The sequence below is a fragment of the Mixophyes fleayi genome, chromosome 3 (assembly GCF_038048845.1).
Source record: "Mixophyes fleayi isolate aMixFle1 chromosome 3, aMixFle1.hap1, whole genome shotgun sequence".
In the NCBI taxonomy this organism is placed as follows: domain Eukaryota; kingdom Metazoa; phylum Chordata; class Amphibia; order Anura; family Limnodynastidae; genus Mixophyes; species Mixophyes fleayi.
Window position 1 is genome coordinate 171,405,640 of NC_134404.1, and position 24,888 is coordinate 171,430,527.

Genomic DNA, 24,888 nt, shown 5'->3' on the forward strand with positions numbered 1-24,888 from the left:
TATGAATCTGTGCAAAACAGGGTATACCATCATTTGCCAAATGCTGAAGCCAGTCATACTCTTGATCAGTTACTTCTGATAAACGGTATCTCTCAGCCCATCTGAAAAGATCACGGAGTGTGATAAAGCCCTGCTTTCCAGCAAACACAGAGGATCCTCTTCTATGCGACTGGAAAACAAGTCAGACAATATGTATGTTTTTCTCTTTCAGAGAAACACCATGTTTTCCCCCATGACAGTGCTGTAGCATATTGTTAGCAAAACTGTTCATTCACAACAAATTTACCTGAAGTTCTAACATGACCGCAACCAACTTATTACAATACGATGGTGGCAGGCTGCAGCGCTTGTGCAGGATAGTTTCCAGCTCTGCACTTGGTAATTCGTCATAATGCAGTTCCACAAATCTATTTCGAAAAGCTCTTGATAATACCTGTTAAAACAAAGAATTTAATGTTTTATAGCTTTTCATGGATGCAAGAAAATAAACTACAAAAGAATGTAAAATTATAGAAACAAACCTTTCTGCCACCATAAAAGCCTGGTGGATTTTGAGTAGCAAAAAGCATGAACCTGGGATGTGCTTTAACCACTTCTTGGGTTTCCGTAATGAAGAGTTCTCGGTTATCATCAAGCAATCTGTTCAAAGCTTCAAGTACATCTGACGGAGCCAAGTTCAACTCATCCAGTATGATCCAATAACCTTTTCTCATAGCATCAATTAGAATACCTAATTTAAAATGACAGTAATAGAAATTGTTAAATACTATTAGATTCTAAGGCTTATGACCAAGACAACTATGCCATTTACTAAATACAACCAACTTAACCCCATGTCTGACTGCGCGTTTCACTTAATCACTCGGTGAAAGTAGTTAATATAAACTATGCAGGGTACTCTGCAAACAACTTAAAAGTGATATTCCAGCACATTTCAATCCACAGTTACTATTGCTTAATTTAACAAACAATTTTTTGGGGGAGGTGGGGGAGGGGGGTAACAGTTAATGTTTCATATGAAAAAGTGTGGGCACCTTGTCAATCAATACTTATTAGCACCTGCTTTGGCACATGTAACAGCTTCCAAACTTCTCTTGTAGACAAGATCATTTTATTTTACAAATGTTTTGACCCTCTGCAGAATTCTCCTTGCAAGCATTGCATGTTTGAGATCCCCCTACTGATTTTCAGCAATATTCAAGTCTGGGGACTGTGAAGGACATTGCAAAACCTTGATCTGCAATTTCAGCAACTACTTCATTGCTGATTTTGAGGTATGTTTTGGATCATTGTCTTTCTCAAGTATACAACCCTTTTTCGGCTTGAATTTTTCACTGACTCTCCTTTCACCTTCTGACACAGACTGTCACATAACTCCAACGTATAATACGTACAGCCTCATGCTTAACAACTGTCAAGGTGTACTTTTCTTCAAACGCTTCACCTGCTCCTCACCAAATCCATCTTCTGTGGTTGTGAAAAAAAGGTTCAAATTTTGTTTCAACGGTCCACAGCACTAAGCTTGTGGCTAATAGAAGTATTGTTGTGCATACTTTAAACACTGACTTTTGTGATGAGATCATAGGAAAGATTTTCTTCTAACAACTCTTTCATAAAAATAATTTGTGTGTAAGCAACACTGCACTGTGAACAATAATAGTCTCAGTTATAACCTCTCTGCTTTGCAGTGATGTGTGGCTGCGAGTTAAAGTTTCACCTGGATTAATACTACTGTAGAGAGGGGCCAAGTTTCTGAGCAACAATTATGCAAAATCACTGCAAAGACACTTGGCTAAGTTGTCAGCACATTAAGAGAGGGGGTGGGAGAGAAATTAATTAGTGGACAAAGGTCAACAGTAAGGTTACAGGTGGGTTTAGATGGTTGTGTATTGTGAGGCTAATTTAAATACATCATATTTTGTTAGTTTCAGGATTCAGGGTACATGCTGGATATATTTTGTTGGAGACAGTTTGCTATGTGGGCTGTATAAAATATAACAATATATTTAGCAATTATATTTTGGTCACTGCTAAGCATGATATGCTTCCTACCAATGTTCATATCCAAACACCTAAAAATGTTTCCACAGCTCACCAAGATGAGCTGCAATGTCCCTAGTGCTTTTTGATTCAGGACTGTAACAAGTCATTTGTCTATGGCCGAAATATGAGAGCAGATATAATCCACAATTACTTATGCTTTGCTTTGGGAAGGAACTGAAGTGGTAATTATATTATCTCATTTTTAACAAACATTCAATTATGGAGAGTAATTGTTGTTGGAATTCTGACAATTCAAATTAATTCTGTGGAAAACTGCACTCAATTCCTCAATTGAGTGGAAATTCTTCAAAGTAGACTTGTCACCTAAACATAAGACCACACCGTTTTTCCAACATCGAATTAGTTTACTGAGCATGTTCAATACCGTAAACTTCGCTACTTTAAAAAGTAAGCATTTCTGAGACAAACATCACATAACATGATATACAGGCCTTAATAAAAGTTTGAAAGTGCATTTGTTTTAACATGCCCACATTAAAACAGTGGCTCCAAAATATGCAAACTTGAGGCCTCAATTACAAGTGTGGGAGACACACTACACAATGAGCGCTAAAAACATGTTTACCTTCCTGAAATACAAGTTTGCCCGAAGAGTCTGACATATAGCAGCCAATATACTCCTGGATGTCTGTATGCTCATGATTATTAATCCTCACACAATGGTTCCCACTAGCACAAGCCAGCCATCTAATTAGACTTGTTTTGCCTACAGAGGTCTCTCCCTGGATAAGAACTGCAAGATTCCTGGAAGAGAATGAGAAGGCAATTAAAAATGGCTTAATAATAGAACTTGTACTGATAGAGTTAATGTAATCTTCATAATAGTGTATTAAATATGTATTTTTGGCACTACAGCCAACTTCAGGTGTGTTAAATTGCACAGTGAATTGTTTGTTCCATATATGGTCACTAGGTGAGATATCCAGAGAGGTAAACATTTGTTTACCCCTCTGCTTAAACAACTTTTCAAAGAAAAATGGATGTACAATCTGAGAAAATAAGAGTAAAACACACTATTGCTTGCAAGTTTGGAGCTGCATTTCAGCAAATGGAGTTGGGGATTTGGTTAGGATGAATGGTGTCCTCAATGCTGAGAAATACAGGCAGGTACTTATCCATCATGCAATACTATCAGGGAGACTTCTGATTGGCCCCAATTTTTTTCTGCAGCAGGACAAGGACCCCCCAAACATACAGCCAATATCATTATGAACCATCTTCAGCTCAAAGAAGAACAAGGAGTCCTGGAAGTGATGATATGGCCCACACAGAGCCCTGATCTCAACATCGAGTCAGTCTGGGATTACATATGGACAGAAGAATTTGCACAAGCCTACATCCACAGAAGATCTGAGATTAGTTATCCAAAATGTTTGGAACAACCTCCATGACGAGTTCCTTCAAAAACTGTGTGCATGTGTATCTAGAAGAATGCTGTTTTGAAGGTAAAGGGTGGTCACACCAAATATTGATTTCATTTAGATTTCTCTTCTGTTCATTCACTTTACATTTTATTAATTATTAAATATTAACACCTTTTGAAAGCATTCTTACTCTGCAGCATTTTTTTCTACACATGCCTAAAACTTTTGCACAGTATTCTCTCTCTATCTCTCACAAAATGGTAGTGAGGGCACTTGCTGTGAAAGATAGTCAAATTGTGTATGAAAAAAATTGAAGAAAAGAACAGTAGTACTTTTTATGTAAGATAAAGGCTCTTTTTAATCGATTTACTAACATTAGATATTCACTGGAAGAGGTTACTGAAACAATGCATAATTTAAAGCGGACAACAGCAGCTTAAGTTAAAAGCTCTTCAAAACCTGTAACATTTCACACGTATAAAAATGCTTATTTAGCATTGAGTCATCAAATACCTTGTCTTTTGAGTCAAACTATTATGGAATCATTAGTAGGATAGGGAAACTATTCTAGTCACACTTATTACTTTCAGGTTAAAATGGAGTCTATGCTTAGATACAGTCAGGTCCCAAAATATTGGGACATCGACACAATTGTCATATTTTGTGCTCTATACACCACCACAATGGATTTGAAATGAAACAAACACAATGTGCTTTAACTGCAGACTTTCAGCTTTAATTTGAGGGTATTTACATCCAAATCAGGTGAACGGTGTAGGAATTACAACGGTTCCTATATGTGCCTCCCACATTTTAAGGGACCAAAAGTAATGGGACAATCGACTCAAAGGCAATTTTTTTCCCCTGGTGAAGAAAAACCCCTTCACAACAGTTGGCCAAATCAAGAACACTCTCCAGGAGGTAGGTGTATATGTGTCAAAGTCAACAATCAAGAGAAGATTTCACAAGAGTGAATATAGAGGGTTCACAACAAGATGTAAACCATTTGTGAGCCACAAAAACAGGAAGACTAGATTAGAGTTTGGCAAACAACATCTAAAAAGCCATTACAGTTCTGGTACAACATCCTATGGACAGATGAGACAAAGATCAACTTATACCAGAGTGATGGGAAGAGAAGAGTATGGAGAAGGAAAGGAACTGCTCATGATCCAAAACATACCACCTCATCAGTGAATCATGGTGGTGGTAGTGTCATGGCGTGGGCATGTATGGCTGCCAATGGAACTGGTTCCCTTGTATTTATTGATGATGTGACTGCTGACAAAAGCAGCAGGATGAATTTTGAAGTGTTTTGGGCACTTTTATATGCTCATATTCAGTTAAATGCATCAGAACTCATTGAACGGCGCTTCACAGTGCAGTTGGACAATAACCCGAAGCATACTACAAAGGCAACCAAAGAGGTTTTTTTTAAGGCTTAAAAAGTGGAATGTTATGCAATGGCCAAGTCAATCACCTGACCTGAATCCGATTGAGCATGCATTTCACTTGATGAAGACAAAACAGAAGGGAAAATGCCCCAAGAACAAGCAGGAACTGAAGACATTTGCAGTAGAGGCCTGGCAGAGCATCACCAGGGATGAAAATCAGCGTCTGGTGATGTCTATCCGTACCAGACTTCAGGCTGTAATTGACTGCAAAGGATTTGCAACAAAGTATTAAAAAGTGAAAGTTTGATGTAGGATTGTTTAGTTTGTCCCATTACTTTTGGTCCCTTAAAAAGTGGGAGGCACATATAGAAACCATTGTAATTCCTACACCATTCATCTGATTTGGATGTAAATACCCTCAAATTAAAGCTGAACGTCTGCAGTTAAAGCACATCTTGCTTGTTTCATTTCAGATCCATTGTGGTGTTGTATAGCGCCCAAAATATGAGAATTGTGTCGATGTCCCAATATTTATGGACCTGACTGTATTTCGTCCCATAAACACATTTAGTGAGCTATATAATCACAAGATACAATGGGAAGAATTTACATTACAGAGATAAGTGGCTCTTATTGAAACCTGGCCACTGAATTTTTCGAAAACTTGAATGCAATAATTATCTTATAATCAATAGAAACATAAAAAAAGAGGATTTATATACTTACGTTAAATCCGTTTTTCTGATTCCGTCTGGGGGACACTGCTTACCATGGGTTGTGGAGGGGAGCACGGGAGTTGGCACCTAGCTAGTTAGCTTTAGCACTGCTGACAGATCCCTCCAGTCTACAATCCCCCTGCCTCTTCCTCCTCAGTTAATTCAAAAAGCCCCAAGGAGATAGGTCAATCAACCAAGAGCATACAGAGGAAAGACAGAAGGGAGGGATCGCAGTGTCCCCCAGACGGAATCAGAGAAACGGATTTAACGGAAGTATATAAATCCTCTTTTCTCTTTCATCCAGTCTGAGGGGACACTGCTTACCATGGGGACGTTCTAAAGCAGCCCCCTAAGGGTGGGACCGCTCTGAAAGCCCCGCTCGTAGAGCACTACGAGCGAAATTTGCATCCGCGGATGCGAATACATTAAATTGATAAAATTTGGGAAATGTGTGGACAGACGACCAGGTGGCTGCCCTGCAAAGCTGGTCAGCAGAAGCCCCATTTCTTGCTGCCCATGACGCCCGTACCGATCTGGTGGAATGGGCCGTAAGTCTCTCTGGCTCAGGCAGGTTAGCTCTTATGTACGCCTGCTTAATAGTTGCCGTAATCCATCTTGCAATGGACTGTTTAGATGCTGGCCAGCCTCTTTTGTTAGAATCATATAGGACAAACAGAGAATCAGTTCATCTAATTTGAGATGCTCTTTTGACATAAATACGGAGAGCTCTAACCACATCTAACTTTTCCATAGACTGCCGATCAGACGGAGTAGATTAAAAAACCGGAACTACAATTTCCTGGTTCAAATGAAAGGAGGACACCACTTTCGGAACAAAAGATGGGAGTGTTCTCAACACCGCTCTGTCCTCGTGAAAAACCAGATATGGTTCCCGGCAAGACAGAGCTCCCAATTCAGACACCCTACGCGCCGATGCAATTGCCAGAAGAAAAACAACCTTCCAGGTCAAACACCTAAAATCTGCCTCAAGTAAAGGCTCAAAGGGAGACCCTTTAAGCATGTCCAGTACCAGGTTAAGATCCCATGGTGCTGTTGGCGGAACATAGGGAGGTTGAATATGTAAGACTCCCTGAAGAAAAGTCTTGATATCTGGCAAATCCGCTAATTTCAGGTGAAAAAAGACTGAAAGTGCCGATACCTGAATCTTTAGGGAACTTAAACGAAGCCCTGCTTCCAGCCCATCTTGAAGAAAAGCCAATAAGCGAGGGAGACGAAAGGAAGACGTGTGACATGTCCTATTTTCGCACCATCTGATATAGGCTCGCCAAATCCTGTGATAGATGCGAGCTGAAACTGGCTTGCGAGCTCGCATCATAGTGTTCACCACACTGGAGGAAAAACCCCTAGCCCTCCAGAGGCTGGCTTCAACAGCCATGCCGTTAAACTGAGCTGAGGTAAATTCTGGTGATGGAAGGGACCCTGAAGAAGGGCGTCTCGTGACGGAAGACGAAATCCTTGTCCTACCGCCATTGAGATTATGTCCGCGTACCACACTCGGCGTGGCCATGAGGGAGCTATAACAATTACTGGCAGACCGCCTTGCCTTACTCGTCGAGGAAGCATGGGAATCGGCGGAAACAGGTATTCCAACCTGAATTCCCATGACATCGACATTACGTCCACTGCCACCGCTAAGGGGTCTCTTGCCCTTGCGCAAAACCTGTGAACTTTCCTGTTGTGTCTGGATGCCATGAGATCTATGTCCGGAAGACCCCATCTCTGAACTAGAACCTGAAAAACTTCCGGATGGAGTGACCACTCCCACGGCATCATTTGGTTTAGACTTAGGTAGTCGGCCTCCCAATTTTTTATTCCCGGAATGAATACTGCCGAGATTGCTGGAACGTACTGTTCTGCCCAAACAAAAATCTGAGCTGCAATTTTCATTGCGGCTGCACTCCTGGTTACTCCTTGTCTGTTGACATATGCCACAGCCGTGGCATTGTCGGACTGAACTCTGACAGGGTGGCCCCGAAGGAGGGACTGTGCCCCCCGAAGGGCTAAAAGAATTGCCTTCAACTCCAGCACGTTTATTGATAAGTCTGATTCCTGAACAATGTAAGCATAATATTGACCCACGGCGCTATGAATTACAGTATTGGTAAACGGAAATACAATATGGCTAAAATGGCAAAACGAATACTAGTAAAATATAATGAGAACAGGAGGCACTTTGAAAATAACCAGAAGGGTTTATTTGGAACTAAATATCATAAAGGTAAGCTTAAAAAGGTAATATATGTATCAAGCTGCAAAATAAAAAATGTATGAAGATAAAAAACTAAAAAATGAAAAATAGAAAAAAGATAAAAATAATATAAATGGTCAAAAAGGGTAAAAAAAATATAAAATAAAAAATATATAAAAAATACAAACTACCAAAAACAGATCCAAAGTTTATAGGACAAGGAGGAAAAATAACGTTCAAACCTCTGGCGGGATGGCCAGAAAAAACAGCAGTCGTGTATGCTACTGAAAATAACAATTCCAGCGATGAATATAAAGGGTAGAAATTACCTCTGTAAAGGTCTCATAAGAGGTTAAATGAAAATGTCAGAGTCCATGAAGCCCTCCAAGGCTATACGCGAGGGCTCTCTCCTTCCGGAGACGGTGCACCGCCGACTGTAGCTGGATTCAGTGAGCTCACCTTCTCTTCCTGTGTCTTGGAATGCAAGCCTGCGTTCCAAACGCCGCGCTTCCGGTATCGGGCAGTCGGGATGTGCCGCAGCGCTGGAGAGTGTGTGGACAAATAAAACTGTAATAAACCTGTTCTAGTAGAGAACAATAAAAACAAATAACCAACGCGTTTCACCCCTCCATCGGGGGCTCCCTCAGGGAAAAAATGATGTATAGATCCTTTCCAAAGAGGGGGCGGTGCTTATATACAGGGCATCCGCTTTAGATACCTCCCTAGTAATGTTTTAATTGGTGGAAGTGGACATGCCTTAAAAAGGGGCTGAGTCCAAGTGAAAAAAGAGAAGAACTTTAGTTTATTTTAGGTCACATAGGTAGTGATGTATTAAACATATACCAAGAATTATATGAATGAAATATATAAATCCAATAGCTCTTAAGAGTATAGTTGAGAAAAAAAAAAATATATAAAAAATACATGGAAAAATGTAAAAAAAAAAGCAAAAAATAAATTATAAAAATATTACCCTATTGTGTCAAGGTAGAGAACAATTGGAAACCCATACTATAAATGCAGAGGTATATGAATCAGGTAACAAGGAAAAAGGTCTAAGTTTGCTATAGAAAGGAACTTAGGTCAAAATCAATGTTCAGACCCTTAGGCGTCTGTTGTGGCCATGATCCATGACCATGGAAGCAAAAGACCTGCCCACCGACATGTGATCCGGATTCAGACACCACTGGAGCGATTCTCTCGCCCCCGGAGACAGCGAGATCCTCTGGAGATCCAAGCGTAGGTGGGATCCTGACCATTTCTGTAACAGATCCCACTGGAAGCATCGGGAATGAGCCCGACCGAAAGGGATCGTTTCGAAGGAGGCCACCATCTTCCCAAGCAGCCGCATGCACAAATGAATTGAGGGCTTGGGAGAGGACAAGACCTGAGTTGTTGTAGCCCGGATTGAACTGATCTTCTCCGCAGGCAGGAACACCTTCTGCCGACTGGTATCCATGATAAGCCCCAGGAAAACCATGCGTTGACACGGAACCACCTGTGATTTCTTTAAGTTTATCAGCCACGGATAGTTGGAGTTCCCCACTGTGAATCTTAGGAGGGACCGATGGTCGCTCCAAATGGGAACGTGGAGGTATGCGTCCTTTATGTCTATGGAAGCCATAAACTGATCCTTCTCTAAGCCGTTTATTTACCGACCTCAGGGATTCCATCCGAAATCTGTCCACCCGTAAGTGCACATTGAAGTTCTTTAGGTTTAAAATGGGTGGAAAGGACCCGTCCGGCTTCTTGACCAGAAACAGATTTGAATAAAACCCCTGTCCCTTCTGGTTGTCTGGGACCCTGCAGATGACTCTTTGCGAAAGAAGAGAGGCGACACAGGCCTGTATTGCCTGTCTTCTTGTTGTATCTCGGGGTAGCAGGGTTACAAAGAAACGATGTGGTACCGGACCCAGCAGGTCTATCATGTACCCCCTTGGTATAATGCCCTGAATCCAAGGGTCTTGGGATGCGCTGCCCATTGTTCCTGAAACAAAGACAGACATCCCCCCACTGGCGCCACCTCCGGCAGAGTAGAGTGGTCGTCAGGACGCAGGCTTCTCCTGTGTCTTGGAGGCCTGGCGCCTAGCTGCAAACGAGGATCTACCCCTGACAGAGGAGCCTCGAGCATTTGGTTGTCTACCTCTAAATGACTGTCCTCTAGGCAAGGAGATCCCCCTAAAGGGCTGACGAAAGGAGCTGACCCGAGGGTCCGGCCCCTACTTGAGAATACCGGCAAAGAAGTGCTTTTGCCCCCCGTTGCCTGGGAAATCATAGTATCCAATTCTGGGCAAACAAACCTGCTGCTGAAATAGGAATGGTTTCAACTGACTTTTTTGATTCCGAATCTCCTTCCCAGGATTTCAGCCATAACGTTCTTCTTGCTGAAATAGATGCAGCCTGAATAGAGGAGGACACAGACGCTGTGTTCTGGGCCGCCTCATAAAGGTACACCGATGCCTCTTTCAAATGTAAAGCCAGGGGAAGTAAATCAGAGTCCTGTAAGGCCTCTGCCAGTTGGTCTGCCCATGCTTCCATGGCTCTAGCAACCAAAGCTGAAGCAAATGTGGGTCTAAAGGAAGAACCCGCTGCCACAAATATAGATTTCAGCTGGGATTCCACTCTGCGATCATTGGCATCCTGCAGAGTTGCTGAACCTGGGACTGGTAGTAAAGTGTGTCTGGCCAAACGGGCTACTGGAATATACCCCTTAGGAATACTCTCCCAGCGAGCCACGTCTTCCTCCTGCAATGGATACAGGGAAGAGAACCTTCTATCAGGCTGTTTCCAAGCTCCCTCTGCAATATCTCTGAGTTCTACAGAAGGGGGAAAACGGAGAGCCTTCCTTTTGGCCTTCTTAAAGAGACTTCTGTCTCTAGGAGTAGGATCCTCCGGTTCTGGGAGGTCCAACGGTTGTCTCACCGCTAAAACCAAATAATCAATAAATTGGCTTTTAGTGTTCTCTTCCTGTTCCAAAGGTTGAACCTGGTCAGGATCAGAATTTATTTCCCCCTCCTCCTCTGAAAACCCCACAGAGTCTGAAAGGACCATAAGGGGATTAGCGGATTTAGGCCGCTTCCTTTTAGCAGGCGGGATGTTTGGGGATTCAAGTAACTGGTTTAGTTTGTCCAAACCCTTTACAAATGCTGCGGACCATGCCGGTTCTGTGGGAACAGGGGCCTGGTCCGTAAGCAATGAGGAAGGTCCTGGTATAGACGTTCAATAGAACCTGTGGTAGCAGGGAGGCGCAAAGGTGTATTAGCATTATTAGCCACCGAGGCTGCCACACTACATAGCAACTGAGTGGATTGTGAAATCATCTGTGCTAAAGAGGAAACCGACTGTGTCAGGGAGGCCACCCAGGCCGGTTCCTCCGTCAGTGGGGCTGGAATATGCTGGGTTTGCACAGGGGGGACCCCTGCTGCGCAGACAGAGCAGAGCGCCAGCGGGACTTTCTGCCCACATGGTAATTTTACATTACATCTTGAACATGTAAAATAGTTTGCCATAGGGCCCTTTCCTTTATCTGGCATTTTCACAAAGGAAGGCACACCAAACACACAGCCTTAAATTGTTAGATTTAGCTGAGAGAGACAGAGACTGTAGAGAGAATAGTGTGAAAAAACAAGTAATCAACTAATCTGACATTAAAGTTGTACTTGTATTTTGTTAAACAACAATATAATATCTTGGCAAGTAGGAGAACTAAAATATAACCCCTACTAGGCCGCTTTGCAGTCAGCAAATACAGTAATGTGTGTTTAAATAAATCAGATACTTAGCCCACAGGCCAAACAGGGGAGAAGTCCAACAGCAGTGTCCTGGTGCCTGCTCCTTCTGATCTGTCCCCTTTTCCAGGCTTCTCTTTGGCGCCAGAAGGCTAGTCCAATTTGTCATGGAGAGCAGGGGAGCTCTATATCTTAGCTCCCCCCCTCTGATAATGCTGTCTCTGTGGATTTTTAGAGGCCACCTATTAGAAAAAATGGGTGGTATACGGCAGAGTAGTGGAGACCTCAATTGCACCCCGATTCTCCCTCCTATGTATGAGGGGGGATCTTGGTATGGCCCCCTTCTGTTCCTCTCTCCTCCGCGGATTTCCAAGATGGCCACCGTCATTTTGTTCACTCCGATAACCGGCACTCCATGCCCGCAGTGGCAGCGCCGGTTATCGGGGAGGCCCCAAGAGTGACAGCAGTCCGGAGAGACCGCTTGTCACTCTGTATTCAGGCACCCTATTTACTCTGCCAGTGAGAGCCTCTGGCTCTCATCTGACAGAGCAGTGCCTGCGCTGCTGTTCTGTGAGTGTGTTCTCTATAATAGAATACACTCCCAGGTCTGCCACAAAAAGAAAAAATTCCTATAATAAAAAGATAAGTTAAATAGGAAAAAAAATAAATAAATTGAAAAAAACCTAGCAGTAACTAAGACACCGCCCAACTCCATGGGCACCTAAAAAAAACTGACAGGAAGAGTAAGAGGCAGGGGGATTGTAGACGGGAGGGGTCTGTCAGCAGTGCTAAAGTTAACTAGCTAGGTGCCAACTCCCGTGCTCCCCTCCACAACCCATGGTAAGCAGTGTCCCCGAGACTGGATGAAAGAGTAATATGGCTATGAAGTAAATAAATAATCTGGACTGCCTCAATTCTACTTTGAGGACAGTTGTGAACTTCCCTTGCTACAATACTCTAATTCACTTTTTAGACTTTCACAGGGTTTTAGCAACAAGAAGTCACCAACTATTCCTATTTGTGTCCCTTAGCCAAGCCAGCCATGCACCGACAGTCAACACGATTTCCCAAGTTTTAAACAGGGTAATTGCTGCCACCATCCGCCTTCTTCACTGGCACCCGAAATGCCATTAATATGCTGGTCACAAGAACACAGCAGTGCAGGGACAGGCATGGTCAAAGTAACAAGCAGTATCGAATAGTAATTTATGAGCTTAAGAAACTTGTGTAAGAATTGCTCAGAGTACATAATCATATACGACAATGTTAAGCTTACACAGGCAACTAATCCACCTTTTATACCACTTTTTACACAGTTCCAGCCATGAGACTAGCCCCAGATTCCTTTAACCCATTCAGGTTGGCATCCTTATATGTGTCAGCCTGGACATTTCACAGTCCCAACAATTGAAATCTAAAAGGAGGCCAACCTGAATTGCTTAAAGGAATCTGGCACTACTCTATTACCAGCAGACCTGAGTAAAAAGTACTATAAAAAGGTGGCTAGTTGACAGTGTAAGCTTAACATTGTGGTACATGAATATGTATTTTGAATTATTGACCTTTGGAGGAGTCTGCAATTGATGAGCCAGGGACTGGAAATTGATACACCTCTCTGACAAAGGCACTTTGTTGTTTATGGTCTTTATCTGGACACCCAGAAACTTAATATGTTGTGAGTGGATGCAATGGCTTATTGCATAGTTCACAATCCAGTCATGCTCTTGTAGAAAGGCTATCACTTGAGCTGTTATGCAGTTGACTTGTGCACCAAAAGAATGTTGACACGATAGAGCCATATCAAGACTCCTTGTTTCCTCAATTCCACCACCAGACTAAATAGCACCTTAGTACTCTGATATGGAGCCAGACCGAAGGGCAGGCAAGTGAACTGAAAGGGCTGACCCAAAACCCACAACCTGAGAAATTTCAAGTGATGAACTGGGAAAATAGACATTGTGAAGGTGTATGGAAATTACAAAATCCTTGCTGCCGACGGCCTTGAGGATTGAATTCAGACTCATTTGACAATATTGAAATCTAAACCTGTAAAACAAAAAGGCTCCTGATGACTTCTTGAAGAGTTTGAAATAGAAACATATGCTATTTGTCCTGCAAAAACAAGCAAAAATTGCACGAGCCTCTCAAGGATTTGCAAGGCTACCAATTCTATTAGTCCCTCATCAGACAAAGAAATTTCTCCTCCAACAATGATTAAACTATCTTTTTTTTTTATTTTTATAACTTTATTTTGAACACTCAATCAGAAATACAGAAAGCAAAAGCACCAGGGCTGTAGTATGCACAACAGAGTACCACAGTCTATACAGGTCTAGAAAAAAGTGTTGATATCACAGTAAATAAGCTGATGAGGCACAATAGGCAGTAACAGACGACCAGCTTTTCACATTCATGGAAAAACCGTAAGCCAGAATATCAAAATTAGCCAAAATAGTCAGATATTGGGGAGGTAGGGTGAGGAACCACGATATAGTATCATTTGAGGGTTTCCTGCCGAGATCAGAAGTAGGAGGGCAGGAATAAGGGCAGGGTGGTAGCCAGGGATGGTTGCTGTTTACCACCCATGGGCCACCATGGGAGGGCGGGTTACAGGGATGGAGGGAGGCAGGAATCTGCTGAGCGAGACAGAGGAAAAGTGCATTTCCAGTTCAAAGCCGATTAAACTATCTTGGACTGATCTGTGAAAGAGTGGGTCCATAGTCATGCATACTGTGATAGTTTGTCCCCTACTGGTGTAAGGGGGACTGACTCCAACAATCGTCAATGTAGAGTCTTCTGATTTGTTCTCTTCGTTAAAGCTGAATGCCCAAAAGGACTGTTTGGATGTAGCAGGCATATTTTGCCTGACGTATAATCTCCCATGCTTAGAACTTCTAACCTCTTTGAAGTGCTGACGAGCATAGAAAGGATATTTAGACCTTCTATATTGTGGAAAGTGGTTATATCAACTCCCAGAAGACGTCTGCATGATGGTATACAATTTGTTTCTGAAGAGCAAATGGCAGATTGGCTAGACTATTTTTTAAGCCTACACTGCTGATGTCATTGTACTTGCTGTGAAAGCAAAAGTGTCCAAACATGCTTCACACAAATTCTATACCTCTCTGCATAACTTCAATGCTTTTCAACATGCAGTCTGTTTACTTTTTTTTGGACATCTGTATGAAGTGCATCCTCCCAAAATCTATGTGCCCTGGCCAACGAGGCATTAGCCACACCAGATTTTAAAGTGGTTCCAGATGAAATACCTCTCCCTATTCCTACCCATGGGATATCTCAGTGGACCCGATCTATAATAGCGATAATAGTTCTGGATGACACACTAGCCACTTTCGAGCCTCTTCCTCAATAAATGGATACGAACATTCCAATCTCTAAGTCACACTGACTTTTTCCCCATGCTATACAGTAAAAACACTAATCTTTCTATTGTGATCTCCAAAAAGGGATTCATAAGTCACTGTGGCAGTTGGTCCCTCATCAATATCCATAGATTTGCATATTTGCTTAAGCTAAATCTCCACATTGTGTAAATTCTCTTCTTAGTCATTACTAGAGGAATCTTTGTATTCCTCTAAATCCATGCTTGTATGAGACCTGAGGGATTAAAGAGTGCAAGGTCTCAGGCAAGCATGGATTTAGAAGACTAGTAATAAAGAAGGAGAGGTTTATCTAATCATAGATTTGATTACCAGTAGCATAAAAATGTGCAATTTAGACAGTGCATATAAAAATTTAAAACCACAAAAGTTGTCTACATACCCCGCAGACACAACTCTAACAAGATCACCAAGATTTAGCTTAACCGATGATGTTAAGATGTAACTTTCATCTATAGCTGGGTCCTTCTCGCCCACTGGAATCCAGTATCCTTCTATCTGGACAAACCGGCCTCCATGTGGCTCAGGCAGAGGCTAAAATACAAGAGTGATAAAATTTGCTCATTTTACTTATAAATTGTATATGATTTAATACTGATAAGTTGTCTGCAGACAGGGGCTATGCTGCAAAGTGTTACTTCTAGCATCATATGCCATACATTTTAAGTACCTGTTTCAATAGAGTTTTAATGTTGCCAGGAACGATGTAGTGACATATTAACAACTGTACAGTGGAGTGAGAAGCTCTATCCAGCTGTGTTAGGAAAGAGAGGCAAAAACCCTGTAAAGCAAAGAACAAAAAAAAAAATTAGAGAATTAAAATGTCATTAGGTTTGGTATGCTATTTTAAAAGTAAACAATATGTTCATGCACATACATGGAGTGACCACTTTAATATGTACACTTTTATAGCACTGGGTAGGACCCCCCTTTTTCCTCAAAACAGCCTCAATGCTTTGTGGCATGGATTGGGCAGCACAGTGGCTAAGTGGTTAGCACTTGTGGAGGAAACTGCTCTGCTCCTAAAGATGCATGCAACATTGCCCATGTAGTTGAAGGTGTTGATGAAAGAGAGATGGGGGAGGGGAATCTACTCTGCTCATATACTGGCGTGATAGACGCAAGCTGAAACTGGCTTTTGAGCCCGTAACAAGGTGTTTACAAACCTGGAGGAGAATCCCTTGGACCACCAGAGACTGGCTTCAATAGTCACGCTGCTGAAACCAGCCAAAGCAGGTCCTGATGACAAAAGGGACCCTGAAAAAGGAGGTTGCCGCAAAGGGAAAGCAGAATGTTCTGGCCTACTGCCATGAATAGAATGCATACCAGGCCCAGCATGGCCAATCAGGAGTCACCAGTATTACTGGAAGCCCTCCTTGATTGAACCACCGAAGGACGCATGGAATGATTGGAGTGGGCGGAAAGAGGTAACCTGAAGTCCCAGCACATTGTCATTGCCCCTGGCCCTTGAGCAGAGAGAACCCACCTCTGGAACAGCATTTGAAAGACCTCTGGATGGAGTGACCACACCCCTGGCATAACTGCATAGCGATTTAGGTAGATGGCCAACAAGTTTTGTACGCCTGGAATGAACACGGCCGAAGGCGAGGGAACGAATAGTTCCCTCGCTGAAGAGAAGATCTGAGTTGACACTAACAACTTGGTTCTGCCTTGCTTGGTGACATGCATCGCGGCTGTGGCATTGTCGGATTGGTGACGGACCGAGAACCCCTGAAGAAGGTCCTGAGCAACACTCAGGGCCATCAACCTGACCTTCAATTCCAATACGTTTATTGGAAGGGAGGTCTCCCTTTCCGTCCAAAGGCCTTGTTGGCGAAGATGAAGGATCATGGCCCTGCATGCTGGCAAGTTTCAAGCTTAAAATGGGTTTGTAAGGAGCCATTTGGCTTGGGGACCAGGAACAGGTTGGAGTAGAATCCCTGGCATCTCTGACTTACTGGGTCCAGGCAGATGACCTCCACGGAAAGTAGAGAAGCCACACAGTGTAGCATAGCTTGTCTTCTCGAGGGCTTAGAAGGTTGCAAAGAACCGGGGAGATCACATAGCCCCTTGACAGGATCCCTTGAATCCAGCGATCCAAAGAGGACACTATCCATTGATCCTTGAATAACGTCCACCCACTCAAACAGCCGCAAGGAGAGGAGGATGACAGTCAAACTGCCGACTTTTCTGGAAGCAGGACGCTCGTCTTTTAATTCTTTTAAAAATACTTTGGTACAACGCTCTGGGTTCTTCTATGTCCAAGAGGTCAAAGGCCCGTCTTACTGCCAAGACTAGATCCTCAATGGCCTGGTACCTGGGAGAGTAATTCAGATATGTGATCTTTGGCGATTCTGAATTTACCCTCCTTCCCCCTCTTAAGTGGATCTTTGTAGCATTCTCCTCAAGATGGTGGCTGCCATTGCACTGAGTTCCTGCACTCTCTACCCCAACAGGGATCTACTGGGCATCAGAATAAACTAGTCTGACGGCTGCTTACTAAGCCACCTTTCAGCACTTGATGAAAGGAACACTGTGACAGCCACTAGACAGGAGACGCTGTAAGAAGTGTGCTCTGCAGCAACATCTCTACGAAAATCTACCTGTTGTAGATTCAACTAGCAATGAAAAAAATAAAATTAAAATAAATTAAATAAAGAATAATTCTCCAGCTAAAGAAAGTAAGCCCAACTCCCTTGGGCACGTAAACTACACTGAAGAGCGAAAGAGGGTTGTTGTAGAGCCAAGGCGTCTGTCAGCAAGTTACAACTAACAAGTTAACTAGTTGACTGCCAATTCCACGCTCACATCATACAAACCATGGTAGCAGTGTTCCCCAGATTGGATGAAAGAGAAAAGAAGATTGCGTTGTCAGAGGAGTCTGCAGACTCTCTTTGCCCAAAATTGGTGTCAGCCAGATTGAGCTACAGCAAGTGGAGCGGCGATAGGCACAAAATGTCAGGGGTCTTGACGGACCCCAAGTAACTCTTTTCTCGAGACAAGCTTTTACTTATGATTGTGGGGGGTTTTCTGTTTGTTTTTTTAAATAAAGTAACAGCTTAGGGTGGATATATCTTTTAAATACATGTAACAATACAGCTGTAAAGTCCACATTTCTTACCTCATATAAAGACCTCTGGATGTTATTACATGGATTTGAAGCAGCATATCTTAGAGCTCTGCATAGGGTACGCAAGCTGAAATGAGGTCTGTGGCCTGTGCCATCAACAAGCTCCACTTTCGACTTCTTTCGTATTGCCAAATAAAAACTTGGGGTAGGGGGGGAAAAACAAACACATAAGAAGACCTAAGACAGAAATATACATTGGGATGTACAATTTGCATATATCAAACCACAAGTGGCAGTTTACCCTCTACTTGGGAATACGTCACAGTTTACCCTCTACTTGGGAATACGTCACCTTACTGGATGGCTGCAGCACTTCTACAAAATATGCTTTCTGCTGTGAAAAACCTTTATTTGAATACTGCTACAAGCATCATAGAATTTTTATTTTTTTTTATGTCGCCAGCTACAGAAGAATTGAAACAGTTAAGTAACCGTAGCAAGAAGGGCAGGGACCTTCAACTATCTACTATGGGAAACAGGGGGGGAGGAACATATCTACAGGTTGGAAAATTGTGGGTCAAGTTCTCCTTTAAAACAGGTACGATATACGATTAAGAGCATACTGAAGCAAAGATAAATGTTATTCAAATATACTAATTTTTACTAGGTTCTTTGTTTATAACAGATACAGCCTACTCTCCAAATTTGCAATGTACAAAAGATACGTAAAAGGTAAGATTCCATCCTCCTAAGACTTTAGTACAACCTCTTTACCTTTATTCATGGCTTAGAGGAGGTGATATGGGGAACTGTGTGTATAATGAGCTTTATATTACTTGTTTGGAATGCATCTAGAAATGCTGTTCAAAGTGCAACATTAAGAATCAAATCGGTCCAACAACAAGGACAAGACCAGAAAGACGCTTTTTGCGGAGTGGAAATTATAATGAGAGAATGTGGTGGTGAAGGCACAATTTTATTAATTCCCTGAAAATGCTTGCAAAAACAGGTGCACCAGAGCTCTTACTTACTAACTGCTCATCTGCACAAGCTTCTGCTCATCTGAAAATGTGGCCATTGTGTGTTGCAAACTGTGCAAATAAAGGTCCATGATGGGTTCAAAACTGGTTGCGCACAGAACCTTTTGCACTTTACTGCCTACATGTAGGTTTCATGAACATTAGAGGTTTTGGACCTGGTGCCAGCAGAAAGCAGATCCCACAGACTCACACAGGGTTGAAACCAGCCTCAAACAGTTCCTGTCATTTTAGGTAATGATCACATCGTCCAAGATGTCTGCCTGTAGCCAGGACCATATATGAGAACACTTCTCCCATAAATTCAATTAGCGACCAGGTGTATATTACTACACTAGATTGCAATCTACTGGTATCAATAGCCGCTGCTTAAAACATTAAGGGAGCATGTCATGCAACATTACATTGGTGTCCTCCTAAATGTGGGACAGGAATCACTGTAAACCCTATGATGAAGCAAATGAAAGGGGTAAGCATTCATAGAGTGGGGGAGTAGAAACATAAAACAAATTTTAATAATACCTGATTATTCCTTGGACAACCGCTTTATTTATATTAAGACCCTTCAAGTAATCCATGATAAGTATTTGCAAATCATTCTCATTCTCCAATTCTTCCACATAAAGTTCAGTGAACCTGGAACACAGACACAAGGTATGTAAATATTCACAGATCTTATTAGCAGGTGTAAAGTGGAACAAAAATGAAAATTCACTAAAAATCACAACCTAGGGAAGTCACTTACCTTTTGCCAATCATTAATGCTTGTCTGTTAATAATGTTTAGTTTTATATGTTCGGCCTAAAATTATACCATATAGCATTTTATATTGGTTATATTTATATCATTGATCAGTAAGGAACTGGAGAAGCTCAAGGAATTATTTTTAGGCATACCCAAACCATACAACTCAGTGCATGCTCTAACATACCTCTGTATGCTTTATCACTTACTACACAGACCAATTTTGTTTTGTTCCAGCAGCACAAAAACAATAAGTATTTTAAAAGGCAATGTAAATCTGTATTTGCACATTAAGCCAACTTATCTTATTGAAAAGAATTTGTTTTGTCCACACCTGGAAATGACCTTTTCTTAAATCTGCACATTGAGAGAGCGTTGCTTATCAAAGGTCAAGTAGAAATATATCATTCCAGAGACCAGCAAATACTAATACTTCCGTGGCCAAGATCTGGTGGCGGTCATCAGGATCCTCTCCAAGGAAGTGGATACCTGAGCAAAACCCTGCTTTGACTTGGACTTGCCCCCAAGATCAGGCCAGATGGGCCATGCAAAGGATGCTAGGATGTGTGACTGCTAGGAAAAGCAACAGCCAACTGATCCCCAACCCATCTTGAAACCACTGATGCCCTGCACCAGGATTGCATGGAGCCCCTTACATGAATCCTGCTCCTCCAATGCCCAGTCTAGGGCCTGCACCATCCAAAGTGCTGTTGTGGCATTTTTCTTAGTCCATGTTAGGACACCAGACACCTTGGGTATTATAGAAATAATCTAGATACATGATCACTAAAAATTCTTAGAAAGTGTCTGTTGCTCCTACCTCTCTATGCCCAGCTCCAGCAAGAACCTCATTTATATTTAACAAAGAGCCACAGAATAGGTGAAAGACAAAGAAAAAAAAAAAAAAAAAAAAAAAGATGTAAATCATAAACATGTAACACAAAAGGAAGACGTAGAGTGTAAAAGGTGGGCATCTGAAGTCCATTCAATAGACTAAGAGAAAATATTTAACGCAAGAAAAAAAAATCTATTTTCTCAGGCATCCATTGGGGGACAGTGGATACCTTCACGGTCCCAAAACTGCCCTTACAGTTGGGAATGCTTAGATGAAACGGTGAGTTACCTTTATCCCAAAACAGACATCCCTAGATGCAAACACATTAAACTTCTATAAGCTGGTAAATATGTAAGCAGAGGACCATGTAGGCATCCAACACAGCTGCACTGCTGAGGCTCAATGCAGTGTCACCCAAGAAGCACTCATTGATCTGGTGGAGTGTGCCCTAAGATTCCCTGGAACAGGCTGCCCTTCTCCACTAGAGGCATAGCAGATTACATTCATAATCAATCTAGCTATGGTACATTATAAACCGGCCTGCCTCTCCTATGCATATCATAAAGGTCCAAAAGATCCTCAGTCCTGCGCATGTCTAGAGTCCTTGGAACATAGGTCCCGCAAGGCTCTCCCCACATCCAGAGAACAAAGAGCCATCTTCCTCAGGAGAACTACTCTTGACTAGAACCAGGACGGCAATGTCCTGATTAAGGTGGAATGTGGAAACCACCTTACGTTGAAAAGAAGTTTTGGTCCAAAGAACTGCCGTCACAGAAAAGCAGAAGAGCAGACTTGCAAAATAAGACTGCAAGCACTGAAAATCTAGCATAAGAAACGGCCAAAAGGAAGACAGGCTTCAACAGTCATGCTGGTAAAGATAGCTGCTCTAACTTTTGGTTTAGAAAAGGCGATTCGACTTAGTTGATCTGGCCCGAGCAGCAGACATCACAACAGACTTGCCTCCATGGAAGGAACGCCTGTGTACCAGGCTCTTCAGGTCATTCTGGTATCTCAAGGTTGGCTTCGAATGCCTTCTCTATTCACCTCCTTCAAGACCCTTGGAAGCATTGACACAGGAAGTTACACGTAAACCATGTTAAATCGCCCAGTAAACTGACATGGCATCTACCACGACAGCATTTGGATCTCTTGCCCTGGAAACAAATAGCTCCACCTTCTGATTTAACTGAAATGCCATCATATTGATCAGACCTATCCACAATCTGACGAAAGACCTCTGGGTGAAGATACCATTAGCCTGGGTTAAGAGTCGGCTGCTCAGCTCTCCACCGCTAGGATGAAGACTGGCATGATGGCCTGAAAACTTAATTCAGCCCACTTAACAATCCTACGTGTCTTCTGTTCCCACGCCCCCTGGTGAATGAGAGATGCCACTGCAGAGGCATTGTCCAACTGAATCTTGCGGTGGTAGTCAGTTTCACAGTACTGACTACCCCAACAGAGAAGTCCGATTCAATAGTACACCGACCTGGCAAAAAAAAACTACTTACCGGAATGCAGACTACTTCATATCACGACGGTCAGTGGTCAGATACACACTGCTGGCTGTAGTGATCACATAGTTGATGTTCTAAAAGGAGAATTAATGGTTTATTCCATGATAATAGGACTCTTGAGGTGGGTGGGAAAGTAAAAACAGCAGGGTGGAGCAATGGTGAAATAGGTGCTAGGGAGAAAACTGGATTATCACTCCCTCGGAACGCAGCAAAGCTGCAAGGAGCTTGGTGAAATCTCTTGAAATCGTTGAGAGAGCCCAAAACCAGGACTGAACTACAAACCTGATGTCCCTTCTAAAACAGATCATGTAACTATGTGACCTGAATGTCCAAAGCCACAAAGCACTCATCCTGTTACCATGTTGTCTATTAGATTTCTTGAATTTTAAATCCAAAATTCCACCTGAAGATTCAAAATTGGCCTGAACGATCAGTCTGGTTTTCAAAACCCCAAGTGAATCCCCAAACCTTTTGATGTTAGAGAATAGTAAAATAACCCCTGAAAAAATTAGAAGAGAATCACCTCTCGCAAAGCAAGATGCTTTGTCTAAAAGAGAAAAAAAAAATGTCTGGCTGGCGATCTGGGGAGATTAATCATGTATTCCCAATCAACTATTCCTCTTACCCAGGCAGGCATCTGTAGTAGTGCTTAGCCATTGATTCCAGAAGAGAAGTAAACGGGTCCCCACCACTGTGGATCCTAGGTGGCGAGAATATCCATCATGCCTTCTGCTTGTCTGAAGGCTTAGCTGCTGGTTGCATAAAGCCAGCAAGAACTCGTCCAGCTTCCATTCTGTTTATTATTGATTTTGAGGACTCCATCTTGAATCTGTCCACCGTAAGATTTCTGCTTAAGGATTTCAGATCACAGACTAAATTGTTCATAACACCTAGTTCGAGGCCTACCCATTTGCATACTTCCCCAAGGGGTAGAAGACTGCTTTCTGGGATTCTGACTCCTCATTTGCAAATGAGCAAAACCTGGAGAATTTGGACTTGGAAGCATTAAAAGCACTTTTATCCCCTGTAGCATGGTTAATGATGTTATCAAGTTCAGACCCGAATGAGACACCACCAGGTAATGGAAAGATCTCCAGGCTCCACTTGAACTGTACGCCTGTCTGCTGGGCCTTAAGCCAGAGAGACCGACAAATGGCAAATATGAAGGCTGAAATTCTAACCACAATCAGTCACTAATCAATAACTCCCCCCTCCCCCCACCCACCCCATAAAAGAAATACTCATCAGACCAGACAAGCAATTTGTTCTCATTCTCCTGTGTTGGCAGGTGTGGCAGATTCTGTCTAAAGCAGTTGAAACCATTATCAGACATTGAACTGAAGTCAACAAAATTCAAGCCCATGGTGCTTTTTCTTAGGCCATCACCATACGACCCACAGGCCTGATGAGGGCTCTGCAGAGCCAGAGTGGATCTGGGAAGAACCCTCCTCCCTGGCATGTGGCAGCTGAGCAAGCTGGGCAACAGAATTAGCTAGAGATCTAGCCCGAAATAGTTCTACTATGCCAGTACCAGACCACACAGCATACACGGCACCCAATAAAGAATGCAATTTGGAGTTGAATCTGACACAGGTAAACTACAACATAAAGTTACCCCAGCCTTAGCCATACAGATTCTCCTCTTGTCAGACATGATAAACACAGATGTACAAAAGAACCACCACAGGAGAAAAGCAGCACACAATCAGGCAGAGAAAGTGAGCTGCACACAAGTAACGATAACTTGCCAAGAAGGAAATGCTGTGAAAGGGAAAAAAAGGAAAAAAGCACAGGGCATTTTGCTGCATTGGCAGCAGTCCAAAAGGAAAGCCACCACCACCACCAATCCAGTGCCTAGTAGTGGGGGCTTACATCAAGTAATCCCCGCCTGACTCCCAAACTAAGGAAAAAAAAAAAAAAGACTGCCCCTTCTGACAGAGGCAGCCCCCAGACCCTGGGACCCACCATGGTTTTCCTATCATACACTCTCCCAGCACTGCTGGGAAACAATTACATTAACCACTCTTTCCTTCTCCAGTGTGCAGTGACAGCTAAAGCTGCCTTCTGCAGCAGCTGCCTAGGACCACAACTCACAGGCTAAAACAGCACCGACCGGCTCTCCCAAAGTCTTCCAGTGTTGGAAATCCTGTTCCAGTATCACACAGGTGTCCATGCTAAGTCATCCATGTGAACACACAATTCATCATTTCATTCTCCTTCTAAGAGCACCAACGAAAGACTTACAAAAGATCATGCAGCACTTCTCAGCAAATGTTGCTGATCCTTACTAAGCGGTAGCAGCAGCTATTTAGTTGCTTGGGTAAATCCCAAAACAGTAATGAAAAGATTGTTTAGCAGCAATGAGCAGCAATATTAATGCTATTGGTATTCAGCTGCAGAAGCTGAACACCAGGAGGAAGAAGCAGCAGAAAAATAAATAAAAAAAAAAAAAAAAAAAAGATTAAAATAAAAGTGGCAACAAACTGAGCACCTGGTTTAAAAAAATAAGATATGAGCATCCTTAATCATTTTAAAAAGTTGGTTCCCATGATCAAGCCCCTCGTGGAAGTTGTTAGCTGGTAAAAAAAGAGGGCTGGGTAAACCAACTGGGACCAAGGGTGTAGCAATTTTCCAAGCATGGGGTCACTGAATAATGGACAAGGTGTCCATTATAACCTGCATAATGAAAAATTAGAACAAAAAAAAAATTTAAAAAAATGAGCTTTTTCCATCCAATGTAGTCCAGCACGGAATTTGTTCTCCTCAGTCAATAAAGCACTCATTCCAATGCTTTTTTTAATCTAGTCCA

At 42.5% G+C, this 24,888-nt stretch overlaps 1 protein-coding gene across 1 annotated transcript in view; it reads right to left on the reverse strand.

The window, feature by feature from the left end:
- The window catches only part of MDN1 (midasin AAA ATPase 1), a 258,414-nt gene that overhangs the window by 195,329 nt on the left and 38,197 nt on the right, over positions 1 to 24,888 (reverse strand). The window contains exons 20-27 of the mRNA XM_075202780.1: positions 19,506 to 19,619; positions 17,998 to 18,145; positions 15,547 to 15,657; positions 15,259 to 15,410; positions 2,630 to 2,808; positions 522 to 730; positions 287 to 433; positions 28 to 169 (exon numbers count right to left, since the gene is read on the reverse strand). Of these exons, the coding sequence (XP_075058881.1) occupies positions 28 to 169; positions 287 to 433; positions 522 to 730; positions 2,630 to 2,808; positions 15,259 to 15,410; positions 15,547 to 15,657; positions 17,998 to 18,145; positions 19,506 to 19,619 (1,202 nt within the window). The remainder of the gene's footprint in view (positions 1 to 27; positions 170 to 286; positions 434 to 521; positions 731 to 2,629; positions 2,809 to 15,258; positions 15,411 to 15,546; positions 15,658 to 17,997; positions 18,146 to 19,505; positions 19,620 to 24,888) is intronic.